Here is a 14,206-nt window from a genome sequence, read left to right on the forward strand (position 1 = left end):
CTTGGACCAAATGGCCCCTTGGTCCGTTTCAGCTGATAACTGAAAGATGAAAAAGAAATAACAGGGAAACTGATGAAAGGGTGTTTAAGTCACAAAAGTAGGGAGTGCAAAGGCCCTGAAACAGCAAAGAGTTTGAGAGATCGAGAATGAGAAAGAAGGCAGAGGGGTGGGACCTTGGGAATAAGGAGAGTAGTGGCAACAGATGAAGTCATAGAATTAAGCAAGGGCTACATTGTACAGGACAGCAGTCAGCAAATCTTTTCTGTAAAGGGACCAGCTAGTAAATATTTTGCGCTTTGTTGGCTACTGCCTCTGTTTCAACTACACAAGTCTGCCATGGAGCAGAAAAGCACATAGACAATCCGTAGACTAATGAGCATGACTTTGTTCCAATAAAACTTTATCTGCAACAATAGGAGGTGGGCCAGATTTGGTACATGGGCTGCGGTTTACCAACTCCTGGAGTAAGGCAGTTGAATCCTATGGTAAGGAATTTGGATTTTATTCCAAGAATAGGTAGCCATTGAGAGGTTTTGAATAGGGTGTCATATGGGCAGATTTTGCTTTGAAGAGGTTCCTGTAACATAATTTACAACATAAGAATTGTCTTTCTCCATTTATTGTTGCTTTCCCATTATGAACTCTATTTCTAATTTTCTTTTGAAAACTGAGAGGATGGGGGGAGCCTCTGGTAGTTACCTATGTCGTTTACTAGTCACATGACCTTAGGTCAATTGCTTAATCTCTCTGAGCCTCAGTTTCCTTCTTCATAAAACTGTAATAAGAACACCTGTCTCAAAGGGTTGTTAAATGGATTACATGAGATCTTGTATATACAACATCTGTCACAGTGACTGCCAAAGTAAGGGCTCAATAATGCAAATCCCTTTGCCATTTTTTTCTTCCATTGGGCCTGTGTATGTCATACTCCAGTCAAAACAGGAGGATATGTAAAACTTGGGTTGAAAAATAAATTGCACAATTACAGGATAGGTAAGAAATTACTTAACATAACATAACTGGGTGACTTGGCTGCTATAAGAGCTAATATGATTTTAATTTAAATTAATAGAAACATGATTCCTGATGACAAGAATGATGAATCTATTTGTCTTCCATGTTAGCCAAGTATTTGGAGTCCTGGAAAAAATCCGAGTGCACTCATTTGAGAATACTAGTAAGTGAAGTACATTCGAAGAAGGCTGTCAAATATAAAAGGGTTTGGGAACCCTATCGTATGTAAAATGTATTGTAAGTGTTTAGATTGGGAAGAGTAAAAGAAAACTTTAAAACTGCACACATAGTTGAAAGGCTGTCACTCGGAAGAAGGATAAGACATACACTATTCTGCTGTGGAGGTGGGCCACCTTAGGCCATTGCATGGAAACTGCAGAGGTAAGATTTTTCCACAATTAAAGATCTCCATGGTGGATATGAGCTCTCAATCCATGCAGGTATTCTGGAAGCGATGGAGGAGTATTCAATAGCTGAGATAATGTATAAGAGATTTTTGCAATGCAAACACAAATAAATTAAAAGACCTTTCTTTATACCTTCCTCATTTCTGATTCCTTCCTCATTTCTGCAGGCTACATTAACCAAATCTCTAGAGATCCAAAGACTCTTTGGATACTAGGGACTGGATTTTTCTCTTGGGGTCTCTGCTAAAAAGAGGATTGTGAGGACCCATGAATCCAAGGTTCATTAAGAGGTAGAGAGACTAATAGAGGGTTATTGGGGGGTACGGCAGAGAGGCAGGAGAGAGTGGCTAAGGTAAAAATAGAGTGGGTTCCCTTTATGTAAATGGAGTCAATTTTATATCGCTGAAAAAGAGATGAAGATCAGGAGAGGAAAAATGAACTCAGCATGTTCTCACCAAAACCATTTCCAAATCCATCAACTCCTCCTTCCCTGTGCCTGTTCTCCCAGTTGGCCCTAATGAGTTGCATTTTTCCCCCACGGCATGCAAACAAGGAAAGACCAGGAAGTACTATTTATTTTTGCCTGCCTCTTCTTCATGAAAATGTAAGCCCCATGGGGCAGTCTTTCTTGTTCATGGCTGCATCCTAATCAAATGTTTACAGAAAGAATGAGGAGTGGGAATCATTCTAGAGTGGAATATGACAGCAGGAAATAATGGTGATCGGATGAAGCTCAATATAAAATCCTGAACACTCAAGGGACGTGTCCAACCATAGCTTCAGGGAACTATTGCCCCAAATTTAGCCTGGTTGTTTTCTGAGATTACCTGGCCCATGTTGTATCTGGTCAAAAAAGAATGATTCTCCAGAAATTCAGAGTAAAATAGTTCTAGTCTGTGCTTGATGGAAGAGGAATAGCTCAATCAGGGCCCAGCAGAGTTTTCAGCTGTCGGAGTCAAGGGGAGACTCTGAGAAAATGCAGGGGAGAGGTGGCAAAGAAAGGAAAAAAAGGTATGAGCGGGAAGAGGGAAGGGAAAGAATAGGAGGGCAGGTCCTTGCGTTTCTTGTGTGCAAGAAACCTGTCTTCTGCCCACAAGTGAGTGTCATTCGAGAAGCGAAAATTCATTTGACTCTCAGAGGGATGAGAAACTGTGTAAAGACAAGTGGTAGAGTGTTATTGCAGAGATTCCAGTGTCTTCTTTGGCAATACCATCATGTTCATGGATACAATGGAAGGGCACCTACTATGTTTCAGGTACTGTTGAGAACAGAAAGAAAAGTATCTTGCTATCTTCTATGGCAGCCTCTAATGCTGCAGTTTACTGGCCAGTAAGTGTGGTCAGGGGCAGATCCAGCTTTTGTAGGGCATGAAGCTTATTCTTTTTTTTTTTTTTTTTTTTTTTTTTTTTTTTTTTTTTTTTGAGGAGAAGCTCTTTAAGAAAAATAATTTAAATTTTAAAAAGTCAAGAATAAGTCTAGAGCCTTAAAAGGAGCCTGTGCTTTTGAGAGGTGCTGAAGCTTGGGCTTTGTTTGCTTCATAGTAAATCCATCTCTGGCTGTAGTGATAGTTCATCAATTGCTTTAATATAAAAAGTGCCACCATGCTGCCTCAAAAACATTCATTTTGGAAATCAGGGAAGGAAAGGGATGGGATGGAGTTGAAGTGGGAAAGTCAAACAGCTCAAATGAATCCACATGGTTCTATTTTAATAATAGAGCAAAAGACTGATTCTTAAATGAGTTTATTTTTATTCCCTTTTGCTAAAAATTCCAGTTTTGTTAAAATGGTTAGCAAAGAAAAGGTTTTAGGTACAAACAAACAAATAAATAACCCTGGATCTACATACAAACTCTTTCCTTTCTGGTGTAGAGGACTCTCCTTGGTTTCCAATCAATATGTTGCTGTTGCCAGGGTGATAAGCTCCGTGCTTCTGGATTTAGACTAAAAATTCCTCCAAAATATTTTATAATCTGCTGATGTTGGGCTTTGACTAGATCTGATAGATATGGGGGTGAGTGGGATTCTGAGGAATTCTCTCTCAGCACTCCTGTGTCTCTTGTGTTTTACTGTGTATCAGAGCCACTCGGGTAGCTTATGAAACTCTTTTTCCTTAGTATTACTCCCAGGAATTCTAATGCAAGGCAACTGCTGTACAGACCAGGAGACTCCAATGCAGTCAATTCCCAGATTGCTCTGGCTAAAATCTCCCCTATTAACAACCTGCTCTATGTAGGAGGAGTTATAAACATACTCAGCAAAAGGGGAAACTGAGGCACAGGAAAGCAAAACAACTTGCCTCCGGTCCCTTCACAAGTTTATGTTCAAACAGGACATTTCAGCTTCTAGAAGTCCTGGCAAAGGCCACAAACTGGGAAAAAAGAGCGTGTTTCTGGAAGAAAGAACAGTCCAACAAACATACAGATTTGCTAGGGAAGGGGGTAGTCACAGTGGAATGGTGTGTGTTGATTTTAATAGACAAAGGGATTAGAACGAATAAGGTAGACAAGAATTAGTGAACACCACAGAGACTTTTTAAAAGGACTTTGTGAGTGTTGGCAAGAGAAAAAAAAATAGAGATTTTGTAAGAGCGGAGGGCCTCAGTGCATGGAAGGCTATGTCACAAACAAGGAACAGAATTTGATGTCTGAAGGGGTAGGGAAGGATTTGCACAGTCCCCCGCAGATCACAGGCCCTCAATCAATGTTTGTCGAAGGAATTTGCAAAGGAGGCCGAGTACTAATGTAGACTCGATTTGATAACTACCATTTTCCTGGTTGCCATGTTCCTGGTGTGGGATGTCAGCCAGGAATCCAATAAGCAGAAACAGACAATGTGAGGTAATGCCAGAGAGGTTGGACTCTGGTTAAGACTGTCAGAGACACAGGCCTAATAGTAAAGCTAGCCTGAGAGGGTGAAGGTGACTGACTCTTTAGAGACACTTCTCCAGTCAGCTGGGGTGTGGGAGTGGGGGTGGGAGGTGTGCCCATGTGAGGGAAGGAGTGATTTCATCTATTTAATGAAAAATGACCTGAACGTTTCTCTGAACCTGGAAACTCCCCATCTAACCGGGGCCAAGGAAAACAGGATTAGGTCTTGTTTCTTCTACAATGGCTTTGCGTCTGCTTAGAATGAGTTAAACTGGAGGGAGCAGAAAAATCATCCCCTTTCATTGTTTCTGCAGAGAAATCTGGAAGGCTCTGAATCATTTAATGGGTTAATACGACAGGCTTCCCTCTGGTTCCCTGTAGACATTGTTTTTCTCTATCTTCCTTTGCTTTTTAAATGGACACTCCATTTCTTGGGTATGTGTTCATAGGACAGAAAGTTTGCCATACTAAAACCAGAGAAACAAGTCACCCCTCTGGCACTCTGTCTACTGACGAGCTCCTGATTTCAGTCTACTATTCCCTCTGACCTCCACAAGGGACAGCTTTTGCCCTGAAGCATGAGGTCATGAAAACCACAACAAACATTTTTGCCAGAGTGGGCAACTACTGACATGTAATTTTCTGTGTGATCGAAATATTCAAGCGGCACTTTTTCAAGATTTCTCTGCCTAGATGTTTGGAGATACACAGTCTTTTCCTCAGCGTGTTTTCTAGGATTGCCAAAGGTGCTCATAGAAAACATCAGAGTCATCAGAACTTCACGATGTCTTTTGTGCTCAAATTTGCCAAGTCGTCCAACAGGAGAACTGGGTGAATAAATCCACAGGGCCATTTTCTTTTTAATGCAATGTATATTTATTGTAAACAATAATATACAAAAAAAAAAAAGAAAGAAAAAGAGAAAGGTAAGTTTCACGGAGAGAACAAAAGGTTTGGGGGTTGGAGGGAAACAAGTGAAACAAACAAAACATGTACACAAACCAAAGCTTACCTAAAGACAAAATATGATTTAAATGCCAGGTTTCTTAAGTTACAGAAATATCTTTTTAAAAAGATCTGCTTTTATACAGAAATTGAAGGATGCCATATTATGAGTGCTTTAAGATTTTATTCTACTGACTTCTAAAACTGTTAATATATCTTTTTTAAATAAAAAAAAAAAAAGTTTGCTGTCTTTTTTAAAAAGCAATCCTCAAAACTCTCCAGCCACAGCAGTAATTAAGATTAAGGTCTGTCAGTGGGCTGATCCCCTCCAGGTAGCCTCCCTCACTCCAAGAGAAGATGCAGAGGAATTATCGATGACACATGCTTGCATTGTTTTTGTGTTAAAACACACACACACACACACACACACACACACACACACACACACACACACACACACACACGATGTAGGGCGGCCCAAAGGTCTGTGGCAGAAAACGCTGCAAATGACTCAGTGATACACTACATTTGCAATCTCTCATTTGTACAAAAAGAGAAACAAGTTTCCAGTTTGTTTTCAACAAAAAGAAAAAAGGGATGGACAAAAAGGCATTTATACAAATCTAGGATGAGGAATCCAAAGAAACTTGCTTTTAATAATAAAAAAAAGATTAAAGAGATAAATAAAAAAAAAAAAAACTGGTTACAGTTAAGAACATAATTTAACAACAGATGACCATACCCTTTGAGGAAGGCTCCAACAACCTATTTTAAAGAAGGTAAAATTGAAAAAAAAAAATTTTTTTTGTTTTAATTAAAACCTCTCCTTACAAAATAAATAATTGTAGCACGTGGAATGTCTTGAAGGTTAACTGCTGGTGTTCAGAGGCACAGGTGACAGAGCGAGCAGGCATCTGCCTTCCACATGGGGCCCAGGCAGGCAATGGGGGGCAGTGTGCTCGGGCACTTATTGGCTGCTGAAACATTCCCAGAACAGATTTTGTCTCCTTTGCTTGCCTTTTACCTCTCTTAAGACTGCAGTGAACAAGCAAAGGCAGGAGGAAATGCACTAAAAGAGCGTAAATGTTTCCCAGCAGCATGGTTTTAAGGCTCAAGGTGTTTTTTCTCTTGTTTAAAAATATATATATATGATAAAGCTTACCAAATGCTTCTCTAAACTATTGTTTACTCTCATAATTGCAAAATAAGGCCTTTTTTTTTTTTTTTAAAGGCAGCTCCTCCTTGAATCGCAAAGCCTGAGGAATTAAGCAAAGTTAACCCCCAAAACGGATCACATAACACAATTCTTTTTAAAATGTTAATACAACAGGATTGTTTTTTTTTCTTTTTGTAAGAGAAAGCAAATCTGTACAAAAATACTCTGGTTGCAAGAAAAGCTAGGGCACACTGTTCAACTAAGAGTAGTTTAGCTGTTGGAAAAATAAGAGCATTTAATTTTATCTAAAAATATGTATAAATCCCCTCAAAATGGTAATGAATCATACACAGTACATACTAAAAATATTTAAAATAGAGAATATTCCTCACAGAGGACTTTTTTTCTTTAATTACTGCTAAAAAAATAATTACAAAGTCCAAACAGGCAGAGAGATTTAGCACACTGATCACACGATTCTCCATCATCCTCCACGCTTGCTCTGAAGAGGGTTTAAAAAGTCCAGTTTCTCGCTGATTTCGCTGCTCCATTTAGCCAAGGTTGGCCTGGCCACTGATTGGCCACAAGTGGGTAATGCGCTTGGATAGGTCATGTTTCTGTCTTGGAAATTTGGGTACGAGTTGCCTTTAGCTTAAATGTCTTTAAGGAAGAAGAAGAAGAAAACAAAAAACAAAATAAAAAACAAAACCCACAAATGTCTAAAGGGAATTCTGGTTGGTCCTCTCTTTCTTCGGTTATTTTTAGGATCATCTCGGCCATCTTCGCCCTTCATGGGAGGCCTCTTCAAGGTCGGGTGAGCTGTGTGTAGACGGGTTGTTCCCAGTGCTGGGGGCTGTGGGTCTGCGGGATGGAAGGAACCCCAGAGGTGTCGGCGATGGGGGTGTACATGGGGCGCTGGGCGGGGTTCATGTAGGTGAAGGTGGAGTAGAGGCCGGTGCCCTGGCCCGCCGCGTGGCTGTAGTAGGAGCTGGAGTTCTGGTGGTCGGTGTAGTCGTACTGCGAGCGGGTGATGGGCGGGTAGGAAGGGCTGTAGTGCGGAAGGTTGAAGGGGCTGTAGGCGATCTGCTGGGGCGAGTGCTGCTGCTGCTCGCTGTAGTGGCTGGGGCTCAGCTGCTCCGTCTTGATGTGCGTTCGCTGGGACTGGCCCGGCTCGCTGCTCAGTGTGGTCAGCGTGTGCGCCTGTGGCTGCTGCGGGGGCGCGGCCGGCTGCTGCGGGGGCGCCGCCTGCTGCTGGGGGGGCGCCTGCGGGGCCGGCGGGGCCTGCGGAGGCTGCTGCGGGGGTGGCGGCGGCGCCTGCTGCTTGGACATCCACACGTGGCCCGCGCCCGCCGGGGTGGCCGCGGTGCTGCTGATGCCGTAGCTGCCCGTGTAGGTGACCTGGCCATGCGTGGCCGGCACCCCCGGGTGGCCGTTGGGCGGCAGGTACTGGTCAAACTCGTTGACGTCGAAGGTCTCGATGTTGGAGATGACGTCGCTGCTCAGCTCACCGATGTCTACGTCGCGGAAGTCGATGGGGGGCTGTCTGCCCCCCTCTGGCAGGGGGCGCCCCTCTCGCTTCAGGTCAGCCTTGCCTGGCTGCACGTCGGTTTTGGGGGTGGTGGGTGGGGTCGGTGGGCCCTGGGATTGCCCTGCGGACAATAAAAGAACAAGCACGGGAAAGTCAACAAGTGCTGTGCAGACGCCCTAGTCTTAGGCACCCTCCGGGGACCCTCCCTCACTGCTAAAGAGTAGTAAGGGACCGCACCCGCGCGGGAGGCGCGCTGCACCGGAGATAACTCGCCCAATGATTAACCCGCTGGTACACACTGGACAGCCCCCTTTAATCAGGGGAGGGTCTGGGGCCCGGAGGGTCCGGAAGAACAAATTGCTACTTGTAGAAGAGCCCTGTGTATGCTTTTGGGGTGGGGGAGCAAAGGAAGAAGGGGGAGGTCTCGTAAGGCTTGTAAGGGCATTTTACCTCCCAATAAAAAAAGTTAATCTCTTGGGATGCTGGGATTGAGTTGGGGTGTGTGTGTGTATGTCTGTGTGTGTGTTTGGGTGCCTCTTAGGTTCTGGGTAGAGAGGGGGAGCGGGACAGGGGCAAAGGGTCGTGTGTACCTCCCGGGAAGCATCAAGTCCTCACGAAGAATCTCCCAGGTGGAGGGCAGGGGGTGTGCCAGGCGGGCCGGGGGTGGCTTGTCCTGCGGGGCTGAGGGGCGACTCACCCGAGTGCTCGCCGGGGGAGTGCACTTCGCTCATGCCGGAGGAGGAGTGCGGCGAGTCAGCCTGCAGCGCCTTGAAGATGGCGTTGGGGGAGATGTGCGTCTGCTCCGTGGCCTCCTCTGCCTCCGCCTGCCCGTTCTTCACCGACTTCCTCCGCCGCGGCTGGTACTTGTAGTCCGGGTGGTCCTTCTTGTGCTGCACGCGCAGCCGCTCCGCCTCCTCCACGAAGGGCCGCTTCTCGCTCTCGTTCAGGAGTCTGCTCGGGGCGGCGGGGCGGGGGGCACAGAGAAAAAGAGGGAGAGGGGTCAGTGAAACCCGCTAAACTGTCAGGTCGGCGGGGAGGAGGTGGCGACCCAGACCACTTGGCTTCCTTTGCATACAACCCCGTCTTCCCTCCTGCCTGCAACCACAGCTCATAACTTTTCTTAAAAATAAACAAATAAATAAGTTCTTGCAGTCCGACCTGAGCGGTCACTCCCCGCCCCCTCCCTCCCCTCCCCTTTTATTTCTATTTTGGAAACGCTGAAGATGAGAACGACTCCCGCTGCTGCCCCCTAAACGCCTTTGCTGCTGGAGTTATCGCCCCCAACCCCAACACCCTTAAAAACTTTTCCTCAAATTACTTAAGCTGCAAAAAGCTCTCCAATTCTCACCCCCCCATACACTCCCACCTATTTCCAGCAGCCTCCCTCCTCCCGCCTCCCAATTCCTGCCAAGGGTCTCCTCCAACCTCGGTTTCTCCCCTGCCCCATCTCCGTGGGTGTGTGTGTGTGTGTGGGGGGGGGGCTGCACAAGACAGTGCAGTTTTAAGGGGCGGGGTGGGGGAAGCCAAGCTTCACTTTCCCGCCCCGATTGAGCTTCCAGGCGACGGGAGAGCAGGATGGCAGCCCCCTCCTTCCGTCTCCCACCAGTCTTCGTGCATCCTCCAGCTACCTCCCCCACCCCTTCCACTTACCACCCCCTCCTCCGCGTCCCCGCGAGCAGCCCAAGAACTTTGACAAACTCTGAGCCACAGTAACACCCCGTTCCCACTCCCACACCCCCATCCCGCCGGCTCCCGGAACCGCAACTACCGGGCGATGGGAGGCGGGACGGAGCAAGTCAGCCCTGGCCAGCGTCCCCCGCCGCCGCGATGCCCACCCTGCCGCGCCGCCCCCGCCGGGCCCTACCTCCAGAGCTTGCCCAGCGTCTTGCTGAGCTCGGCGTTGTGCAAATGCGGGTACTGGTCCGCGAGCTTCCTGCGCGCAGCCTGCGCCCACACCATGAAGGCGTTCATGGGCCGCTTGACGTGCGGCTTGTTCTTGCTGGAGCCGTTGACGCGCACCGGCATGGGCACCAGCGTCCAGTCGTAGCCCTTGAGAACCTGGCTGACCGCCTCGCGGATGCACACGGGGAACTTGTCCTCCTCGCTCTCCTTCTTCAGTTCGGGCTCGCCCTTGGGGAACGTGTTCTCCTGGGGCCGCGTGTTCTCGGTGTCCGAGCCGGAGCCCGACGGGCAGGGCGAGCCCGCGGAGTCCTCGGACATGGTGGGGCTGGGGGCGCCGGACAGGCCCTTCTCCTGCTCGTCGGTCATCTTCATGAAGGGGTCCAGGAGATTCATACGCGGGCCCGGGGCAGGGGGCGGGTGGCCGGGAAAGGCGAGAAGCCGCAGCGGCTCGGGGACTCGAGGCGCGGGCTCTTCTCCCCTCGGCTGCCCGGATGAGGAGCGAGCGGCTCCCGGGGAGGCTGGCGCGTCGGCTGGCTACCGCGGCGAGCACTTAGGGAGGCGCGGGGCCAGTCCGCAGCTGCCCGCTCCAAGTGGGGGGAGGCGAATTGGAGAGAAGGAGGAGGGGAGGAAAAGGAGCAAAAGTGGGGGCGCTTGCACCCCTTCTCTTCTCCTCCTGCAAAGAAAAGTTTCCGGGGTTGAAACTGGCGAGTCTCCGCGCCACTGAAGTTTCCAGTCAGTTTCGAGCTCCGCTCTCCGCTCTCCAACTCCCAGCCCAGGGTCTCTTTAATAAATACTCCGCCTCACCTTAGAGCCACCCGCCAATCACAGCACAGCAGTCCCAGGGTTGGCAGGCAGCTGATTGGACCCGATTTTGGGGAGGGAGGAGGATTGTGGCATTGGGCTGGGTGACGAGACGGGAGGGGAGGAGAGGGGAGGGGAGCGCAGCCGAAGGGTGGACGGTCGGGAAGGGGGGGCGGGGGGTGCTGCGGGAAAGGCGGGGGACCCGGGACTTCCAAGTGTGTAAGTTTGTCGAACTCTCGGAATGCCAGAATTTTAGTGACTTCTCCGCGCGAATCTTTGTGTGTGTGTGTGTGTGTGTGTGTGCGCGCGCGCGCAAGTGTGTATGTCTAGACTAGGATCTACCCCCACCTCCGACATTTATTTTCACTGCTCTCTCCGCGGCACAGGGGACTTAGCTGGAGTTTGTAGTATTCGAAAAGCAGCCGCTTCTTAATGCGTAGCCGAGTTTACGCGCCTGGGGCCTGCCTGCCTGCAAAAGTGCTTAGAAATAGTCTTTTGAAGCAAATGTTTTGGTGACTCAACGCCCGCTGTTCCTCCGTAATAATCCACATAAATAGATTAACATGCTCGGGTTCGCCGGGGCTGGTGCGGCTGGTCAGGATTCTGCTGCGCTTTTGCAAAGGGAGTCAATGGAAAGCAAAGCTAAGTCCCCGCGAAGGTTGGCAGCGGCGGCCGTGGCCACGCAGGTTCCCCGCGCTCTCGGGGCCGCCCCGCGCCACACCGACCTTGAGCTCTGACAAGTCTTTCTCCAGTCCCGCGACCCCGGCGGCGCTCCTCAGTAACAGGGCTACTGCTCTGACGTTTTGGTCTTTGCCTCCTGGCCGAGTCAGAAACGTCAGCCGAGTCGTCCTGCCTGGGGAGAGTTTGCTAACTGCTCTGGCTTTGAGAGATCGAAGTTTGCCAATGCGGCTGTCCCGGGCCGCGAGGCCCAGGCCGGTCACTTGGTTTGTAAAAGGCCAAACAAATGGGCACCACGGCAGACAAAATGCTCCACTCTGGCAGAGTCGTGCTGCTTGCCCGCTTTTGCTGGCATTTACTAAACACCTGAAGGGGTGAAGCGCCGGTGCTTCTGACTCCAGTCCGGTGGGTTCAGACCTGCATATAGTTTGGAGTTCTGGGGGAGGCATTGGTGGTGTCTCTCATGTATTCCAAGTGTGATTTGAGCACAACCTTTGTGTTCACACGAAATGCTTAGAGCCAGGTTGGGTAAGTGCAGAGCTATCTGCTCTGGGACAGAAGAAAAATCTTGGTTGCTTGCGGGTTCCGTGCTTTCAGAATCCCAAATAAACGCACAACATTGGGAAAACTCTTTAATTTTAAACTCCCCGCCCCCCCCCCCCTTTTGGACTCTTGCAAAAATTCGCCTCTAATTAAATTGTTGTTATGGTGAATCGGCCCACATCATATTAAAAACTTTTTTTCCCCCCCTTTCTAATTGGCGAAGTGAGGACACTATCACAAGATCCAAATCAATGTCCTTCCGGGAGAATTTTTAAAAATCTTGTTTTCTCTCGTTGTCTTCGAAAGAAGCCCGACATTTCTTATAGAAAATGGAACTCTTCATCTCTTCATAAGGTAGTAAGTTATAGCCTGGTTCAACAGCGGTTTTTTTTTTTTTTTTTAAACGAATGTAACTTATTCAAATAGGATGTTTCCGGTGCCCTATAGTTTGTTTACAAATTTAAGAAATTTGCATACAATAGCTTCGTATCCTTGGCCTGTGATTACTTTCAGAAAGTGTGAGAACAGCATCGTCCTTTCCTAGGAGAAAAAAGTCCGTGTAGTGTGGACCTATTTCTGTGTCCTGGGTAGCAGGGTATTTTGTGTGTACTGTATAACTGTGTGATTCTCAGACACCTGATTCAGGAGACTCGGAGACTAGCGGGCAGACATTTTAGCCAGGTCGTCTGTACTTAGTTGTGTTATATTGTAATTACCGTGTTTGCTGGCATAAAGTCAGTGAAGAGGGCTGTGACTAAGATATTTTGGAATATTTCACTAAATATGTGTCAAGATATATGCGTATATGTATAAACATATTTTAATGCAATCATGCAATAAGGTACTAATATATAGACTTTTACGTCATAAACGACAGGGATTTACACATTTCCCGTTGATTTGATGCAAGCATTTTTAAATTTTACATCTTCCTGAAAACTTACGATGAACAGGCGACTTAAAAATGGGCTGCAGTTTTCATCTGTATCCAGAGGGGGCGCCAAAAGCCCAGAAACTGTCTCCAACTCCGAGAACGGGGGAAAACTTGGATGGTGGTGGCTGGGGGTGGTGTGTTCCACTCAATCTGACTGCTTTGCTGCTGAGATTTATATTTGCAGGAATTCCTACGCAATATTCCCTCCTGTGCGAATCCACCTCTGCGCAGCTCAGTGAGGGAACTTGTGTCTGTAGAGAACCAGGTTGAAAAACAGCACTCGAGATGCCAGCCGTTTCCATTCTGCGCAGAATTTGGGGACTGAGGCCAGGAGAAGGCCCCTATCCCCCAGGTGCCAAGCGTTGCCACAGCCAGGCCAAGTCTAGCGCGTGGTACCGTCAATTCGCGAGTGGATCGGTCCTGCATTTCTGCAGGGGCCTCCTGGTGTCCACTCCCCTTTCCCCATTCAGGGGCTCCATTCGCTTCGTTGTGTCTTTCTCAGGTGGCCCCGACCCCTCCTCCCTGACCTGGGAAGACGCGTGCAGTCCCCGACCAGAGGACGTCAGGCACAGGTAGAGGGAAAGGAACCCGCTCCTGATGTTCAGGTTGCAGATCTGGAAACTGAGGCTGTTGACCCAGTGTTAGCTAGAACATTTAGCCAGGGTTCGTGAAAGGAGTCAGGGTCCTCCATCTGATGCGGTGAGGGAGGGAAAGGGCGTAGGTCAAGAGGCAGGAGACCGAGGGCGCTTCTCTGTGCTGGGGACGTGCTTTCGGATACACGCTCTTGAGCAAGCGCTGCGAGGTCTGCCGCCGGGAGCGGAGACACGGAGGTGCGAGTGGCTCCCCAGGGAAGCCCTCGGGAAACCGAGGTCTGGGATCTCCGCCTTTTCCCCCCTTGCACGTCCCGGGCCGGCGCCGGGCTCAATTTCCCCAGCGGGGGCCGCCAGTCTCTCCTCCGCGTCTACGCGGGAGCTGAGACCCGAGCCCAGAGTTGCTGGCGCAGGGCGAGTTTCGCGCAAACACGTAGTGCTCAGGATGGGGGTGATGGATGCGAGCGGATGGGGTTCCTTTCACCTGGCGAGTTAAGGACCACAACCTCCCTATCCAAACTTCCTTAGCGAAAGTGGGGACAGTGTTTAAATCCGTTTTCAGTAGGGACGCTTCTCTGTCCTTAGGGAAAGTTTGGTGGGGTAAGCAGCGGCGTCTCCCAAATGTGTCAGCCCCGGGCAATGTTCTCATTAGAGGTGAGAGAAGGGGTTACCCCTTCTCCATTCCAGTTCCCCGGGCCGGGTCCCTTGCAGGTAGAAGACTCCAATCCCTGGGGGGACAGGTCCCCGGGTCCCGGGCTCCCAGCCCCTCCTGTAATTAGTACTTTTCGCTGAGATTGGAGAGTGTTTATCGTTCGCTCTTCACCCCGGACACGAGTTTCT

The 14,206-nt window shown here is 48.8% G+C and overlaps 1 protein-coding gene and 1 long non-coding RNA gene across 2 annotated transcripts in view; one reads left to right on the forward strand and one right to left on the reverse strand.

Moving 5' to 3' along the window:
• Positions 1-5,499: 5,499 nt before the first annotated feature.
• SOX9 (SRY-box transcription factor 9) lies at positions 5,500-10,591 on the reverse strand. The gene is made up of 3 exons (XM_008011956.3): positions 9,783-10,591; positions 8,616-8,869; positions 5,500-8,039 (listed from the first exon to the last, which is right to left on the reverse strand). Exons 1-3 carry the CDS (start codon positions 10,211-10,213, stop codon positions 7,195-7,197), a joined length of 1,530 nt encoding a protein of 509 aa, XP_008010147.2. The 5' UTR covers positions 10,214-10,591; the 3' UTR covers positions 5,500-7,194.
• Positions 10,592-10,808: 217 nt separating this feature from the next.
• The window catches only part of LOC103243121 (uncharacterized), a 98,504-nt gene continuing 95,106 nt past the window's right edge, over positions 10,809-14,206 (forward strand). Inside the window, exon 1 of the long non-coding RNA XR_012088845.1 lies at positions 10,809-10,840. This is a non-coding gene — a long non-coding RNA (uncharacterized lncRNA). The remainder of the gene's footprint in view (positions 10,841-14,206) is intronic.

The sequence above is a fragment of the Chlorocebus sabaeus genome, chromosome 16 (genome assembly GCF_047675955.1).
Source record: "Chlorocebus sabaeus isolate Y175 chromosome 16, mChlSab1.0.hap1, whole genome shotgun sequence".
Classification (NCBI taxonomy): Eukaryota; Metazoa; Chordata; class Mammalia; order Primates; family Cercopithecidae; genus Chlorocebus; species Chlorocebus sabaeus.

Bases quoted from the DNA above. Each gene is read 5' to 3' on its own strand.
- SOX9 (XM_008011956.3), bottom strand. From the start codon at position 10,213: ATGAATCTCCTGGACCCCTTCATGAAGATGACCGACGAGCAGGAGAAG. The intron at 8,870-9,782 runs GTAGGGCCCGGC...CGCCCCGAGCAG, and splicing joins ACGCTGGGCAAGCTCTGGAG to ACTCCTGAACGAGAGCGAGA. The intron at 8,040-8,615 runs GTGAGTCGCCCC...TATTGTCCGCAG, and splicing joins CTCCCCCGGCGAGCACTCGG to GGCAATCCCAGGGCCCACCG.